Source organism: Apodemus sylvaticus, chromosome 4 (genome assembly GCF_947179515.1).
Source record: "Apodemus sylvaticus chromosome 4, mApoSyl1.1, whole genome shotgun sequence".
Classification (NCBI taxonomy): Eukaryota; Metazoa; Chordata; class Mammalia; order Rodentia; family Muridae; genus Apodemus; species Apodemus sylvaticus.
In genome coordinates, this window is record NC_067475.1 from 155,728,817 (window position 1) to 155,747,993 (window position 19,177).

Sequence of the window (19,177 nt, forward strand, 5' to 3'; positions counted from 1 at the left end):
TTATATTAACTTCATCTTAAGCTTGCCCGTGGAAGACCTAAACCTCTGTTTTCAAGGTAGAAAACGTTTGTTCCTTGTTTCAAACAGCAATTAAATTGATTATTACAAATCATTGATGGTTGATTTATTACATGGCAAGCCTTTTTAGGCAAAATTAATAACTGTTATCTAAAAGATAAATTGTTAAAAATATGCCTCTCTATATATTTTATATTGTTATAGATTTATACATGCATCCTATAAAAATACATCTACTGTGGGAGCAAAGCTCATATAATTAGATCACATGTTTATTCTTTTGAGTGTCCACTTGCTTCAGCACAGATAATTGAATTGGGTGCTGTAGCTGTTCTTTTTAAAATGTTAAAAATTAAACTTTTGATTTATATATTAATATAAATATATATTATATATATATATAGCTCATGGCTTCCAATTGCTTAAAATTGTTTCTTTTTAATGCTACTAATTCTTAACTTTTACAATTATTTATACAAATGCAATTCAAAAAAAATAATCAAAATATATGTGTGACTATTGACAGCCTTTCAAGCTTTCTAGTTATAACTGTTTTTACATATATTATTTTTATACTGAATGTTCCAAATCAGATTAAGACAAATATTATAGCTGATTATTATATTCAGTCATTTGAGATGTTTTATTAACAATTTGATATTACTCATATTACTGAGATTCCTCATAATTCGCAGAGCCAAGATATTACGGAACAGGCCCATAGAAATTTACAACAATATTTTTATAATAAAAGAAGGGAGAATCATATCTCTTTATATATGCCCCCAAAATTTAAAAATTTTAATGCCAAGGAACTCTGAGTGTAGAGAAGAGGGCATGTTTGTGTTCTTTCTACAGGATGCTGAAGGAACATGCTAGCTGCCAGAGTGTGCTGATGCTGAGACTTTGCCCTGGCACTCCACCTTGCTCCCTAGCCTTTGGGGCCCCTCGTGGGTCTTTTGTTGCTTTTGTCATTTGGCCCCTGGCCTTTTAACAGATTAACCAGTTTTGTTAAATCACAGATCGATTCTGCCTTAAACAGACCAGTTGCAGTCTGCTACCATCAGCTGGACATCTGAGGCTTAGCCAAAGACCTCTCTTCCACCGACGCAGAGGTAGCAACCATTGGCCTTCAGTTTTCCACCCTTGCTGCAGGCACAGAGTTTTCTTGGTTCTGTAGGCTGTGGAAACATCAATGACAGGGAGGGTGACCTCTGGCTCCTAAGAGTGGCTAAGGGCCATAAGCTGAGGAGTAGCCAATGATGGGAAATATTGTGGTGCCACGAGCCAGATGCACACTGCATATTGGCTGCAGGGTGACTCCACGATGGGATTATTGTGAGTCTGCTACCTGGATGCCCATCACAACCACCAAGAGCCTGATGAAGCCACTGAAGTGGGATGTGATGCCAGGAATGGGTGCCACTCGCATAGCCTAAGGCAGAGGCCGTGCCCTACTAGGATGTAAAAAGGCCTAGTTACTGGGGTGCTGGACGTGGAGGCAAAACCACATAGCCTAAAATAGGCTCTCCACCGACCCTCTTTCCATAGCCACCCCCTAACTTAATGGAACTTCAGTTTTAAGGAGCTTAATGTCTTATCTCGTCATTCTTCCCTCCTCTTGTGTGTTGTCTCTCTCCCTCCCTCCCTCCCTCCCTCCCTTTATCTCTCTCTTTGTCTCTCTGTCTCTCTGTTTCTGTCTCTCTCTGTCTCTGACTCCCTCCCTGTCTCTGTCTGTCTGTCTGTCTCTCTGTCTCTGTCTCTCTCTCTCTTTCTCTTTGCTTTCACTATATGCAGCTCTCAAAGATAGTTAATTTATAGCTTAGGTATCTAAACATCCTGAAGCTTCAAGATGCATACCAAAGTTCATATTCAGAAGTTCAGATTCTACATTTGGATCGAACTTTCTACAATTGGACAACAGTTGTAGCAGGTTCTGTATGAAGTTGCTTCTGGGAACTAGATATCACTTTGACTGTTCCTTCCATAAATTCGATGTTTAGCCTAATGTTGTCCTACCAATAGACCACCTTCCTGAGCATCCAGTGGAATGCAGAGTAAGAGTCTGTTCTTTAATGCTGGTGTTTTCCTGAAAATTCCTGCATTTGTATAAACACTTGAATACTCTGAAACTACCTAGTTCTGTTTCTCTCAACAAACACCAACTAGTTATTTATGCCACACTTGTATTCCTTTTTGTTGAAGACCTGCAAGAGTTATCAATAATAACTATCTTAACAGAAACAATATTGAAGATATCAGCCCCTGCTTCTTTAATTTCATCTTACATGGTATGGGCAAAATAAGAAAGAGTTTAAAGAAAAATATCACACACAAAAAATCCTCTAGCTTAATTTTTCATGGAGTCAATTTGCCACTGAAATCCTATAAGCTAAACATCCCCAAGTGCAAAACTCTAGGCACTTCCAATTTCTATGTCTATGAATTACAGAATAACTGGTTAGGCTCTCTATACAGCCTATTATGGCTTTTTCTATCTAAAGTATTGATATCTTCAACACTCCTCCATATCCTACAACTGTTGATCATATTCCTACAACTGTTGTCCAAGTGTGGAAAAGTTGATCCAAATCTAGAATCTGAACTCCTGAATATGAACTTTTGTATGCATCTTGAAGTTACAGGATGTTTAGATACCTAAGCTATAAATTAGCTATCTTTGAGAGCTGCATATAGGGAGAGCAAAGAGAAAGAGGGGGGAGAGACAGAGATCTTTGCATCAATAAAATAACTTCTGTGGTACAAATATTTGTCCTCACTTGCTTCTGTTGCTGTAATTAAATCTTCTATCTAAAAACTACTCAAGTAATGAAAAGATTTGTTTGTCTGACACTGTCAGATCACAATCCATCATTGTTGGGGTTTAGAATTTAAATTCATGCAGGAAACTGAAGGCAAAACCCAGGAGAGAAACACATGGTTTACATATACTTGATCCAGGAAGTGGCACTATAAGGTGTATAACTGTGGGTGTGCTTTTTAGACCCTTATCTTAGCTGACTGCAAGCCATACTCCTCCTAGAAGTATGAAATGTTTCTCATGAGAAACATTGTGTATTGGTCATTCTTGCTTGTTCAGTGTCTCTCGCTCACTACTCTCTCTAGCACTCTTATCTAGCCTAGGCATACTTGCATAGGAATACTGTATTTGCACACTTTGAAACACCAAAACAAACAATTCTTAAACTTGGTTTAGAGGGAAAAAAATTGGGTCTTGAGTTTTTAGGTTTCATGTTCTTTTTCGTACAAATATATCTGAAATTGGTGAGGGAACTTATACTTCTCTTTCCCTAGTTCCCATCTGCATATAGGAAGAATAGAAATATCGTCATTCTATCTAGAACATACTCTGATTTCATTCTATCAATGTCCTTCCTGTCTCAAGAAGCAGTCTCTTAAATTTTCTTTATAGTATAATGAGGTATGCTTTATATTTCATTAAGCATGTACTTACTAACTTCTTCCCATTCATTCTCTAGAAGAAATCAAAATGATATTATTGAATACCTTAGCAAAGCCAAGTTAAGATATCATGGGTTTATTGGACTTTTACCTCTAATTTACAGCTTTTCATTGGAGAGACTTCAAGGTGGCAAGATCTTGAAGCAGGGTGTTACATTTTATCTGTAGACAATAACAGAGAGCAATGAATTAATACATGTATGCTATTGTACAATAGACTCTCTCTATTTTATGCTTCAAGGTCTCTCATATAAGACAATATTTTGTACAAAATTAAGTTGACTTTTCTCAAATCATTTAACTAAAGACAATCCCTCATAGGCTAAGAGATATTTTAACTTCAACAATTTCTCAAAGATGTTCCTAGAGATTTGCTTTCCCTGTGAAAGGCTAGCAAATAATACTAATTATAACATAATTTAATGTGTTTGTGTAGGCAAAAAGATGCCTAAGTGTCACTTGGATTATATTTACCAATTACAGATATCAGATATATTACTGATATCTGTATTAGTAAATGATTTTCAAAAGATCATTTCAAGAGAACAGCTGGTTTATCCCAGAATTGAGCTTCTCTTACAAATATTATATGGGCCCAATTTAGGACTTTTATGTGATACTAAGAAAGAATATGGCACAAATCAACAATTAGGTGTCTGGGAAAGTGTTTTGTACTGACTTTTAACTGATGTATTACCAAGACAAGATATTTGAGACAACAAAGATCCAGCTCTGGTTCAAGAGGAGAAAGGATTATGTTATGCATCTGAGTTTGTCTGAAAACCAATAATAAATAACTCCTTCCTGGGCGATTCATGCAACACTGTTTATCTATTTCAAAATAAGCAGAATGGTTCCTGTTTTCACATAGAATTGGTATAACCCGTATATAGAATAAGCCACAGCACTTCCTTTTTCTTTACATAAGAACCTGGGATCTCATGAGAACAGATTCTAAGCACAACAGGGTTCTTAATCCCAACCATGCTTCTCCGAAACTCCTGGACACACATTTGTCACAGCTTCCTGCTATTGATTCTACTGCTGAGACCTAAAGGTAAGGATGTACTGACTCCAAAACTTTAGATCTGGGCTTAGCAGCCAGAAGTTCCATTTTGACTGAGCTGTTATGCCATCTAAATTTGTAAGTCTTAGTTTTAAAATGTCCTGATTACACTCTCACTGCATCTGAGATTCCAGAAAGAGATAAGTCTTGCGGATGATTTTAGCACTTTATGGAGCTTACCAATTTTTATAGTTTCTGAAACTAATAATTACATCAATTCCTTGCTCTTCTTTTCAAAACCCATAGTTTCTCCATAGTTTCTTGTTGTTTCAACTCTCTGTCTCTCTGTCTCTGTCTCTGTCTCTGTCTATGTCTCCCCCCCCCCCCTCTCTCTCTCTCTCTCTCTCTCTCACACACACACACACACACACACACACAAGCTCATTTATATCTGTATGTTCCAAAAATTTTAAATACAAATCTCTCAGTCTATATCTTACCTGAACAAAGATCATAACAATAAACAGACAAAGTATGAAGAGAAATATCACAATGAAGAAGATTGTGTATCCTTGCTGTGTTCTTTTTATGCACCATGTTCCAAACTTGCTTTCCTTGATGCTGCACTTCTAGCACAACTATCTGTCTCCCTCTAGGGTTCAGTGCAACAGGACTGACAGCGAATTAGACATTCTGAATTGTGATATGTACCACAACTTCTGCTTTTTTTTAAGTACATATGGTTTACTTAAAACAATACCATTTGCACCAATTTCAAAGCGAAGAAAATTTTATTCATAATTTCAAAAATTTGTGTGGTGTGGATGGGGCAGGTGGGAGACTGAGGTCCTGAGTTCAATTCCCAGCAACTTCTGTTTTTATTGGTCAAATTATTGTAGAAATTTGCTTCAATCCTAGAAAGATGTTTAGCACAAATATTATTCACTGAATCTCAAATATATCAAAATCTTTATGTGTTAAAATCTTTTCAACAGATAATGCTACCACTTTAAAAGATGATTGAGTATTTAAAATGTTAGGACTAAGGGAGTAGGAGGGACATGCTTTTGAATGCATCCACATTTGCAACTCAGTGTTTTCTGTCACTATGAGATGTTATATCATACACTATCATTATGATGAGGCTCTGTCTAAACTGAGACCAATGGAAAGACAATCTTCAGAACACTTAACTCTGAAACAATGAGCCAGAGGAAATATTAATTCACTTAAATTGCTCATCCTAGATATTTTTCAATTCAACTAAATGCTAATGATCTTTTCATACTGACACAACATAGAAAAAGAATTAGAAGCACAAACAACATTAATTTCAATGTCTAGAGATACAGTTTGTACTCGGGCTGTCTAGCAGAAGTCATGGGATTAGCAATAACTCTTCCCAGAAACTTTGATTCACATATCTCAAGATCTCTAATGTGAAATGAGGACAGGATCAATGACTTTCTTTTCCAGGGATCTTCATCGCTATATGCCAAAAGTTTTTCTTGAAAATGCCATTCTCATGGGGAACTTGGTTTCTATTCCATAGATTAACAAGTTAAAATGGATTCCAATGACACAGGAAGATATCACACTAAACAAATTAGACATAGAAAAGATAATTTTTGGATACTCACTAGGGGCTAGAGGCTGTTCTAGGAACATGTGTGGCACTAGAGAATAACAGTGGAGACAAACTCACACATGCATATCTTAAATTTTATTAGTGAAAACAATAACTAAGAAAAAAGATGAAATACAAGCTATTTAGTGACATAGATATTGAAAGCAGGTTGGGGTGGGTGAGCATCACTGAGAAGAGGAAAATTGATAAAAAAAAAAAAAGATACAGAGAAAAAAGATGAAAAGAAAATGTGAGAGTGAATCATGAGGCCTAGCCTTCTGGAAGAACTTCACTGACGGCCTCAACATATTTGAAGGAAATAACCTTTGCCACATAGCTTCCTGCCATGATCTTGGACAGAGCTTTCAGTCCATGAGTATGGGAACCACTGCAGGCTTGGAACAAAGAAGCACTGTAGCCTAAGGTGGCACTTTAACTGAATTTTTTCTATCCTATAATTGAACACAGACTCTTGCAGGCCTGATAGAATGAAAGGCTAAATGCAGGAAGGTTCTTGGTCCTAGTATTAACACATGCCCACATTGAGGGCCACATAACCTTTGCAGTAAGAAAAAAAATATGTGACTCTTATTCTTATGAAATGCACTCTACTCTTTCTGAGGTGAAACACTTTTCTCATGCACCTTTGGAGCACTCCAGAGCCTGACATGTTGCTGTGAATGTTCTTCTGGGTAAGCTGAATAGTCACACTGTGCAGTTTGACATTCACCCATCCAACTAGCCTAAAGTTAGAAACACTTCAATGGCTTACATAGTACAGAGCTATTGCATTCTGGGCACTGGGGATGAAATAGAAATGATGGAGAGGATTCTCCCAAGTTCAGCTGCTGTAAATCTCCAGCTGGTCCTCTTATATCAGCTGAAGCCTGTAATAATTGGATGCTCCCACTACATATAATTGCTCACATCCATGCAAAAAGAATTAGCTAAGATTCTCAAATCTTCACTGCAAATGAAACTGCACAGATATCTGGATACTTAGGTTAATTTCCAGTACTCTCAACCCAGACAGGCAATATTGTAGACCCTCCCTGGATGAGTTCCTTAACTTCAGTAATGGGTTTCCTGAAAGTGCTTCTGGATAATGCTTTAGTTCTTCCTAACAGTTGGCATGGGTCCTGGACATGTGTCATTGATATTCACAGTTCCCCATATTTACCATTGTACCTTTATAGAATTAAATTTATCAAAGTATTTTATAAGTGTTAAAAACATTTTTGTAATTTTGTTTGTTATTAATTTGGATAGAGAATCTATGCTAATAAAAATATTACAGAGGTACTGTTACTACACATGTATTATTTCTAGATAATTCTACTAGTACAGACAGCTCTCGTACTATTTTTCTACTCTGTGCTTCATTCCTGTTTCATACTATAAATTCTAGTGCTAAATAATATTTCAAGTTACAATGCTGTTCTTTGATACTATAAGTGCATGAACTTTTAAGAGTTGCTTTCTTTTTCAGTTTTTTTATGTTATCTTAGTCCAAAAGCTAGTAAGATGTTTTAATTTCTATGGTATTTTGACACAAATATCTGGGATTTCCAGTTGAAACAAATCATAGAACTTTGACAATATTAGTGTTGTGTAAATACTTATGCCCAAATATAAATTACCACATATGCTCATACAATGCAATTCATTCTGTCACTTTTAATCATATGTTAGCTTTTCATCAGTTAGTTTCCTAATAGTATGCTCATAAACATTAGATCTGGCATTAGCTGATTGCACAAAGTTTTTACATTTTGAATTTCATTTTGCTTTTGCCTTCAGTTACCTAGGGAAGCTGAGTTTCCCCATAAGACCTAATAGGTCTTTCAGACCCGATAAGTCCCTAATAGGTTTCAGACCCAATAGGGACTGTATAGTCTGAGGCTCTCCCTCATACTTGTCATCAGCTAATTTTGTGGAGCCTGATCTAAAATTTTTAATGGATGCCACAAAGGTGGAAGATTAGAGCCAACATTACCCAAAAACAAATGGAGTCAGCATGATTTATGAAAATTTAAAAATCCTTCTAAGCCAGAAGCTATATTGTCTTTCATTTCTACGCTTACTCTATGGCATCCTTTATTTCAGCATTCCTTACAAAGCAGGTATCTTCCTAATGAACTGAAATATTTAACTTTGAACAGCATGTTTTCTTCTTGTGTTGATTCAATAGTGTTGTCATATATAGAATCCATAGATTTATTTAAATTTTGGATGCATTTTCTTTACTTGATAAACACACAATCTCACTGCTTTCTGGATGTCATCATTTCTGAATGATCTGTGTTCATATCACTTTACATATCTTGAAAGAGATGAATCTTGTCCTTAGCTGCTTTCAGCCTTTAGTTAGTAGTCTGCTTTGTCAGTTGGATTATAATATGTGCTAATGTGACTATCTTTGAGCTTATATCAAATGAATTAGTTCACAATGTAATATTTATACCTCTATTTTATCAAACTAGGTAGATGTGAGATAATATTTTTCAATAATATGCTCATACTTCAAATTATTTTCTTCATTGTTTTTGACAATTATCCCTCAACTTCTGACTAAGTAATGGTATTGCATCCATTATTTGTAGTTTTTTACAAAATGCTCAAATACTTTCTATCCCTTGTAAATTGAATGTCTAAGTTGCCATATATCTTGACTCCCCAACACTATTTGGTTCCTACTTATAGGTTCTCTTGGTTTTGTGTTCTTATTTTGCTACACAGACACTTCACTTTCTTTACCACTTTTCCATACTTTCACTTGGCTCTTTCCATATTTTAAGTGAAGATTGTATAGTCTTAGTCAAGTAGTATAGTATATTGGCTGCTACTATACTATATAAGAGTATTGTCTTTCCTGATCATCTACAACCAGGCAAGAAGTAGTCTGAATTTACAGAGTTATGAAAGTCACAGTTAATGAGAACACAGGATCCAGTAATGGGAAGACAGATGACATAGGAGAGTACACTCAGTAGACCATGCCGTGTGCAAGGACAGAAACTGGGCGACCTGGACACAGGATATGTGACCTTATAGTCATTGACCTGACTCACTGAATTGAACATCTGAACCACACATGATAAAATAATAAATACCTCTTATGTGAAGCTACAAATATTATAGAAAACTATTATATTAAAATTAGTAAGAGTTCCTGCTCTTCCAGAGAGCATTTTATACTACATATAATATGTTGTAAAATATATTGCAATATATTTTAATTAATAAATTTAAACAAAGTTCTTATTGTTTAAGAACACACATAGCATATACGTGATGGCATATTAGACTCCATAGTCCACCTTATTACTAATCTTGGCTAGGCTCACCATCCCTAATCCCTGGACATTTCCATTGATAGGTTTCTACCTCATACCCTAAATGCCTCCAACTTCCAGTTTATCATCTAATATACCCCCTTTATCTACCACCATTGATCCCTCCTGTTATCATATTTACCCCACCCCTAAAGTTTTCTCAGATCTATTTTATTTACCCATCCCAGAGAGATTCATGTGTCACTCTTTGAGCCCTCCTTTTGACTCACCCTATCCAGGTCTTTTGATTGTACTGTGATTACAATTTGTTCGATGGGCAACATCCACTTATAAGTGAGTACATATTATGTATGTCTTTTTAGGTCTGTGTTCCCTCAATTAGAACAATTATTTTTAGTTCATTCCATTCCATTTCATCTATTCATTTCCTTTTTAAGGGCCTTTACCCTTTCCATAAAATTGATTGTATGATCATTTTCTAATTTTTTAAGTTGAAATTGCTCAATAAGCCATATTTTCTATGGGCACTACATATAAAAGGGAGTCCCCTCATAATCAAATCACCTCAGATCAAATACAGTGTTCTTTTTTAAAAATTTACTTTCTTCATTACTTATTCATTTTACATCCTGCTCACTGCTTCCCTCCTGGTCACTCCCTCCCAGTATCTTTTTCAGGTCCCCCCTCCCTTGACTGTGAGCAGATAGGTTCCCCCTAGATACGACCCCACCCTAGCACTTCAGTCTCTGTGAGGCTAGATGATTTCTCTTCCTCTGAGGTAGTCCAGCTAGTAGAACTTATCCCATTTACAGGCCACAACTTTTAGGACAGTCCCCACTCCAATTATTTGATGCCCACATGAAGACTAAGCTCATACCTGCTACATATGTATGAGGAGGCCTAGGTTCAGCCCATGTGTTCACTTGGTGGTTCAGACTTTGAGAGCACCAAGGGTCCAGGTTAGTTGATTTTGCTGTTCTTCCTGTGGAGTTTCTATCCCCTTTGGGGTATAAAATCCTTCTTCCTATTCTTCCCTAAGAGTTCCCAAGCTCCATCCACTGTTTGGCTGTGGGTGTCTGTATTTGTCTGAGTAAGCTGCTTGATGGAGCCTCTCAGAGGGTAATATTAACTGTCTGTATGCATAACAGTATCCTTAATAGTTTAATAGAATAGTGCTTGCCCATGGGATGAATCTTAAGTCATCACAAATTTAGGAAATATTCTTGAACTCATTGAAGACAATTTTCTGAATGGAAGACCTGCAAAATTCATGATGTCTCTGGTTTTCATAGCTGTGCAGTGTTCAATCATGTAGCTGTATCACATTTTCTTTATTGACTTCCATTTCCCTTTCTGTACTATATTCTTGTATTAAAAATGCCTGAGTTAGAAGAACAATGTTTACTGGGCATGGTGGTGCATGCCTGTAGTCCCAACATTTGGGAGGCAGAGGCAGGTGGATTTCTAAGTTTGAGGCCAGCATGGTCTACAGAGTGAGTTTCAGGACAGCCAGGACTACACAGAGAAACCCTGTCTTGAAACCACACCCCCAAAAATAAAAAAGAAGAAGAAGAAGAAGAAGAAGAAGAAGAAGAAGAAGAAGAAGAAGAAGAAGAAGAAGAAGAAGAAGAAGAAGAATGCTCATTTACATGCTGAGCTGTAGTGAGTAACAGTTTTTTTTATCACAAATGTGAGGAGCCTATGGCATTCCAATAGGATGAGCTCTAACCAATGATTTTTGCAGGAGCAGCTAACCGAGAGCTGAAGGTGATTCAGCCTAAGAAATCAGGTTTTGTTGGTGTTGGAGACTCAACCACTCTGAACTGCACAGTGACATCCCTGTTTCCTGTGGGGCCCACCAGGTGGTTCAAGGGTGTGGGACAGAGTCGACATTTGATATATAGTTTCACAGGAGAACACTTCCCCAGAATAACAAGCGTTGCAGATACTACAAAGAGAAACAACCTGGATTTTACCATCCATATCACTAATGTCACCCTTGCTGATGCCGGTATCTATTACTGTGTGAAGTTCCAGAGAGGATCAATAGAGCCTGATATTGAGATTCAGTCTGGAAGTGGCACTGAGTTGTCCATACTTGGTAAGTACTACATTTTCCTTTTCATCCTCGATTTGTCCAATACTCTGGGAACAACAAGTAGAGGAACCTCATAGGTTCACTTTACCCTATCTCTGGACCAAGGAAGTTGAGAAGAAGAGAGGACATGCTATGTGTTAGAGGTTTCCCCTTATTGGAAATGGGTGTAAATTCATACATTTGTCTATCTACTCTGCTGAATTTATATTTCTCAATGTCTCTCATATTAGTGGCTGTAGAAAGACCATGAGAAAGATGATTGCCTTATCTAGGGACAGGGTAAGACCAGGCCTACTGACACCATAGTGTAATTGATACCAGATTAAGTCTTCTATTTCTGCTCAAACAACCTGCAGCATAGACATGCCATATTTAACTCTTGATATCAACAGAGAAGGAAGCTGCCAAGCAGGAACATTTTACTAAAGATTTATGTCTCCTCCTTCCCAAAATGGAAATTATGTCAGAGCAGAAAATGACAGATCCAGGGCAGGGTATGTTTTCTTATTTCTTCTTCATTCACAGCACATTGAAAATTTCAGGTATGCCCATATTACCTGTGGAATTTCTCATAACTGGTTTAGATGTTAGCTGGAAGTTAGGCCTTTGGCTTGGGACTGTCAGAGAACATTTTATATGAGAGACCTATTCTCACAGGCACAGGAGGTTTGTGCCAATGTTGACTTACTACCTGGAGGAAAGCTCCATGTGGATCATAGTAAATCACCAGCCGAGGCAGCCAGATACTCATTTTAAGTTTTGACTTAAACTCTAAAGCATGAAGTCTGCTATCTAGGTCTTAATTTTAGAATTTTACAGCATAAAGGACAGTCATACTATTCAGCCCAATCCTATTAGAGATGTGAGCCCTGTGTGCCAGTGCCTATCTATGACTATGTAGTCAGTTATTCTTGAGATCTGTCGTGGAATCCACCTCTCATTCCTGGCCAACTTCTTGCCATCCAAGCAGGAGACATCATCTCCACTTAAGTACCTGATGCACAAGAGATATTGAATCAGAATTTCATGAACCCAGCCAGCATTTTCATTCATCGCTGCCTTCAAAGTTTCAAGGCTTTCCTCAAACTCAGATTCTAATATGCAATAATTATCAGAAAACAACCCAAATGTCAAAAATACTCTCACCCCTTATGGTTGTCAAGGCTGTTTGCTATTAGAAACAAAGCATTATAGTGCCCCAACTACAGATACCATATTTAATAGTGCAGGGCATGAATGTTTGATTTATTTTAATTTTTGACTACTAAACGAGTAGTTAGTCATTAGTAGTTGGCAGCTACATAGGTCTAGAGTGGACCTACTCTTATATTCACCACCCTGGCCATGAAGAAATGTGCCATCTCTATAGGAGGGCTTGAGCATTTGAGAGTGAATTAGATTATAAGGATGTTGCCATTTTCCTACTTGGGTGTTGTGTAACAAATTTTCTCATAAACATTCATTAATAAGAAACAAGAATAAAGGGTTTAACTTGAATTCATACATATCATGAACAAGGAAACAGAAGTTCTATGCAATGCAAAGTATAGGAAATCCCAACCAGCAAGTGATTGAGGTAAGATATAGTCCATAGCTTCCAATGATACTAGGTTCATCAGCATGCTATTTGTTACAAGGATGCTATTAATGATAATGTTGGTGGAATGAGGGGCATCAAATAGCGATTGCTATATGCTATATTTCTGTTACATCATTTTCTCCATAAGCATGTTCTATAAAAGTGATGCCACTTCTTCCTTTTAGAGAAGAACCTGAGGTTCATGGAACATGTGAACAGATAAAGAAGAGGCAAGTGTTGACTATACTCTCTGCCTCATACAGTAACACTGCACACATGCTATTCTTCCTACATATTCTCTGAACATCAACCATGGAACAGAGCTGACAACTGTTTCCATTATTGAAAATGTGAATAATGCATCAGGATATGCAGGTATCTGGGCCTCTTTGTGCCCAGAGCTACCTGGAACAAAGATCTAGTAGAGAATTCCTCAAGTTAGATCCTTAGAGTAGAAATAGAACAATGTCAGTGGGATGGCTTCAGTGGAGGACAGCAGCTTTCTTTTGGGAAATGAATGTGAAGTCACAGGAAATGCTTCTGAGATACAATAGTAAATACAAGTTTTAATTTTGGCCTCAATATCATGTATACCATGGTAATGATCACAGATCCTTCAGAGGGAAAGACTGGGCCTGTGTATATCACCAAACACAACAGCATATCAAAACACAGGTGGTATATCGTAATTGTAAAACCTTGGACACATCATTGAACCTGACCCTTAGTTTTCCTTCTGTAGAATCAGTATGCATGTATCCATTTTGAGGGTGCTATGACTACCCAGAGAAACAGTGAGTGTTTGGCATTAGGAAGGCATGGGTTGAGAAATCTACCTCTCTGTACAATGCTCAGTTTCCTGTTTTGTGATGATGACAGCCATGGTCAACAGGAGGTGTTCCTTAAAGAAAGACAAAATATGCACATATTCTTGGCTGGTAGTGTCAAGGTCATTAGGAGCATCAGAATGAAGTGGTCTTCAGAGAGGAGGATAAAATCTAAATGCCGGGATATGCATCCTGGCACTGCTACTCCTTACATGTATACAGGACACAATCTTCAACACAAAGTACTCCCATGATGCTATCTCCCTGCTAGCACAGAACAAAGACTTATCCTAATGAAAGATTGATGTCATATAACATGCTTAGAGAAACCACTAACTGCTAGGAAGTGTTTCATCATTGTTAGTGTGCTACTATTGGGTCACGTGAACTTGATCGTTCCACTTTCTCTTTGTAGTCTTTCGGTTCATTGACATGAAGTTAGGATATGATTGGCAGCTCTTCATCTGGCTACATTTGGAATTTCCTGGGAAACTGAGAGAAATCCCAGGTCCATGTTCCTTTAGTTGTTCTGATATGACTCTTAGCATCTGAAATTTCATATACATGATTGGAGGCAAAGGAGATATTTGGGATTACTTCTTTGATAGACCTGTGAGGACACCAAGCTGAGGCATGTCAACCACTTATGCTTCAGAACAACAAGACCTATTCTGCTCCACACAATCCCCTAAAACCCAGGTAGTGTGCTAGAGACAGCTTTTGTTGAGTAGATCCCTGGTCCCTAAGGTCCAAACAAGTGAGAGTCCTCCACAACTCTAATGTCATGGCAAATCTTTCCTATATTGCATGTGTTTGCATTAGAACAATTTCTAGGGCCAGAAATTACTCCTCTTTACTTAGAAATCTATGTTAATAATACAGAAAGTCAACAATACCTCTGTGTTTCTCCCATCTCATAGTCATCTATATAATTAGCCCATCTGGAGGAAGTGATTATACTATAAAAGCCACTGGGGAACTTAGTGAAAAGATCACTAAGTTAAAGGAGGATGTCAAGGTGTAAAACCTTCTGCTCATGTAGGATTTTCATGGTAATTCTAGGAAAAAAGCAGAGACACATATTATTGTTTCTGTAGGGCATTTTGTGCACACAAAGGGTTAAAAAATGAGCATGTAATTCCAAACTAGTAACAACGACAGTAATGAGGAGGACTTCTGTGCACACACTTAGCCATGAGGTTCTATCTTCATTTTCCTCTTTCTAGGCTGAGGATATTATTATTATTATTATTATTATTATTATTAATTATTATTATTATATCTGTTTTTACACTTTAGGTGTTATCCTCCTCCTGCTCTGCTATTCAACAGTTCCTTATCCCATTCTTCCTCTTTAGTCTCCTAGAGGATGAACTCACTTCTCCCTATCACATCAGACCTCTCCACTCCCGTGGCTTCAAGTCTCTCTAGTGTTAGATACATCTTCTCTAACTTAGGCCAGACCAAGGAGTCCTCAGTAGTACATGTGTCAGGTACCTCATAGCATCCAGTATATTCTGTCTGGTTTATGGCTCAGTGTCTGAGTGAAATCCTGGATCCACATTAGTTAAGACTGCTGGTCTTCCTATGGGGTTGTCCTCCTCAGATTCTTCCAGCCTTTCCCTAATTCAACCACAGTGGTCACGACCTTTCATCCACTGGTAAATATCTATAGCTGACTCTTTCAGCAGCTTGTTGGATCTCTTTAAGGACAAACATTCTGGGCTCCTATCTGAAAGGACACTATAGCACCAGTAATATGTCAGACCTTGGAACCTCCCGTCGAGCTGGATCCCAATTTGGGTCTGTCACAGATCCTTCTTTTCCTCAGTCCCTTCCTCATTTTTGTCCCTGAAGTACTTTCAGCCAGGAAAATTCTGGGTCAGAGTTTTTGACTGTGAGATGGTAACCCTATCTCTTTACTTGATGCACTGTCTTTCTATTGTAAGTAAACTCTACAAGTTCCCTCTACCCACTGTTGGACATTTAATCTAAGATACCTCCCTTTGAGTCCTGAGCATTTCTCACCTCCCTGGTCTCTGGTATATCCTAGAGTGATCCCCCTAACTCTTGAGGTTTTCTGTTTCTATTCTTTCTGCTGGCCCTCAGGGCTTCACTCCCCTCCCCTTACATACCTGACCATTTCTCCCTATTTCCCTTCATATCTCTTCTCCCACCCATGTCCCTTCCTCCTTCTGCCTCCCCTGATTGCTTTCTTCGCTCTCCCAATTGGAATTGAGGCATCCTCACTTATGCACTTTGGCTTCTTATCTTCTGGTTTATGGCTCAGTGTCTGAGTGAAATCCTGGATCCACATTAGTTAAGACTGCTGGTCTTCCTATGGGGTTGTCCTCCTCAGATTCTTCCAGCCTTTCCCTAATTCAAGCACAGTGGTAACCACCTCCTGGGTATTCTGAACTTTTTTGACTAATACTAACTTCTTAGTGAGTAGATACCTTACATGTCTTTTAGGGTCTCAGTTACCTCACTGGGTATATTTTCTAGTTCCATTCATTTGTTTGTGAAACTCATGATGTCCTCTTTCTTAATAACTGAATAGTATTCCATTGTGTAATTGAACCACATTTTCTCCATCCATTCTGTCATTGTGGGACATCTGGGTTGTTTCCAGCTTCTGGCTATCACACATAAGGATGCTAAGAACATAGTGGTACATGTGCTCTATGGCATATTGGTGCATCTTTGCATATATGCCCAAGAATGTTAGAGCTGGGTTTTCAGGTAGATCAATTTCCAATTTTCTGAGGAACCTCCAGATGGATTTCCAGAGTGGTTGTACCTATTTGCAATCCTGCCAGGAATGGAGGAGTGTCCTCTTTGTCTACATTATCACCAAGTACTGTTGCCAGAATTTTTTATCTTAGGCATTCTGATTAGTGTAAGTGCATTTCCCAAATGACTAAGGACTGTGATCCTTTTTAAGTGCTTCTCTTTGGCTGAGATTTTTTAATCAAGTTTTTATGGAAGGGTAATAGAGAAAGTATCAGCTCAGGACCCCTTCAAAACCTACCTATAGGTCCAAAGGAAATTTATTTTTCCCAGAGGTAAAGAGGTAAGTAAATAAGAGACAAAGACAATAGATAGAGGGGAGCGTGACAGAGAAGGGGAAAGGGAAGAGGGGAGGAAGGAGTCTTTATCCCAGCTAAGAAAGAACTACCTCTGGAGAGTAGACAGGTGTGACATGTAGGAAAATGATAATTAATCTAGGTAAAACTGAAAATCCTGTGTTAAGATGAAGTGCTTAATTTTAATCAGGAATATTAATTGCCGAGCCAAAAGGGGGCTTCTAACTTCTGGACATCATGATAGCTGGACCTTGATAGTCAGCCTCAGGAGGAGAAAGTGACCAAATAAGGTACTGCAGCTTGGTGGCTAGCTTTAGGAATGTAATATAATGGCTTTCAGAAAGGTACAGAGGATAATGGAAAAGAGCAAGGCCTATCAGATCATGCTAAAATAGTCCAGAGTTGCATCAATGGAGACACTGAAGCATATTAGTTAAAGAAAAGGAGTTTGTTAACCACCTGTTTAATTTCTGATGAATTTTGACTTTAACCTGTGTAACTTCTCCAACTACATACATTCTGATTATAATCTTACTAGAATCTCATTAGTGTACAATCAGCCAGCAACTCCTAATATATTGTGATTGGCTATAATCCCTTATACCTGTATGAACATTACTTGTGGTGGTGTTTACATAGACTGACTTCAAAAAGCACTTGTTTACCTTCCTGACTGGCTGATCATTTAAGAAGGAATCATATATGTATCAATACAATTGTGTATGATAATCGTGAAATGCAGCCTGTTATACAAAATAAACATAGCACATGACATCTACAAGGCATACTTACTTCCTCCCAACAATATAGTACTATGTGTGATTTTAACACTAGAGATTATTTCTGTCTGATCAACAGGCTTGACTCTGTTTCCCTTGAAATTACCGGTTTGAAAAAGAACCAAATCTGGCTTCAGTGATAGAGGTTGGTCTCTGATTTTTACTACAGGTTAAGTACAATTGAAACCTATCAATGAAATTACAGATGATTAGGCTCTCGATTTTAAATTCAGTTTTTAGATTCAGAAAGAAAGAAAGAAAGAAAGAAAGAAAGAAAGAAAGAAAGAAAGAAAGAAAGAAAGAAAGAAAGAAAGAAAGAAAGAAAGAAGGAAGGAAGGAAGGAAGGAAGGAAAGGAAGGAAGGAAGGAAGGAAGGAAGGAAGGAAGGAAGGAAGGAAGGAAGGAAGGAAGAAAAGAAAAGAAAAGAAAAGAAAAGAAAAGAAAAGAAAAGAAAAGAAAAGAAAAGAAAAGAAAAGAAAAGAAAAGAAAAGAAAAGAAAAGAAAAGAAAAGAAAAGAAAGGAGAAACAAGGGGAATGAGGAAAGGTTCCAGTTTTATGACAGTTCTGTTATATGTGTAATTTTCTGGTTTACAATAATTATAAATATAGAAATATTTACCTTAGAGTATAGAGGTTTCATGAAGAAATCAGAAGAAATAAATTATATTAAATTTGAAATACATTGGTAATTGCCTTCCTTGGCCTAAAGCCTAGAATTGTACCTGGCCTTGACCTAACTTGTCTTGGTATCTTTGCTATTCTGTGGAGTCACAGAACATTGGATAGCACAGAAGGATCTAGACAAAAGATGGAGGAAAAAACATTGTGGAGGATGAATACTTAGTATCTGCTGCTTGGACACAGGTATGACATGGAAGTCCAGCAGATCCTTAGTTGCCTCAAGCTCTGGTATGAATCCCAATCTGACAGTAAATGATGATGCTGGGAACATCTAGGAAAGTTGATAACAATGTTATGTCATCAGTAGTGGCTATCAAAATCACATTTTTGTCTATATGCTACTTTATAGCTAAACCATCTCCCCCTACGGTCTTGGGTCCTGCAGCCAGAGCTGTCCCTCCACAAACAGTGAGCTTTACATGCAGATCCTACGGATTCTTTCCTAAGACCCTCACACTGAAGTGGTTCAAAAATGGAAAAGAGCTCTCTCACTTGGAAACTACTGTGGAACCTGAAAGAAACAATGTCTCCTATAGAGTCTTCAGCACAGCACAGGTGGTACTGGAATCTAGGGATGTCTACTCTCAGATCATCTGTGAGGTGGCCCATATCACCTTAGATGGAGGATCTCTCAGAGGGAGTGCTAACTTCTCTGACATCATTCGAGGTAGATGTTTCTGAATCCTATCTCAATCTCA

At 37.7% G+C, this 19,177-nt stretch overlaps 1 protein-coding gene across 4 annotated transcripts in view; it reads left to right on the forward strand.

Moving 5' to 3' along the window:
• The first annotated feature begins 4,414 nt into the window (after window positions 1-4,414).
• Window positions 4,415-19,177, forward strand: part of LOC127683501 (signal-regulatory protein beta-1-like) — a 40,728-nt gene continuing 25,965 nt past the window's right edge. For 3 of the 4 annotated variants that reach the window (XM_052180796.1, XM_052180797.1, XM_052180799.1), the window contains exons 1-3: window positions 4,415-4,558; window positions 11,175-11,531; window positions 18,829-19,146. In XM_052180796.1, coding sequence (XP_052036756.1) covers window positions 4,486-4,558; window positions 11,175-11,531; window positions 18,829-19,146 — 748 coding nt within the window. In that variant the 5' untranslated portion in view covers window positions 4,415-4,485. The remainder of the gene's footprint in view (window positions 4,559-11,174; window positions 11,532-18,828; window positions 19,147-19,177) is intronic. The other variant, XM_052180798.1, reaches the window with a different exon arrangement.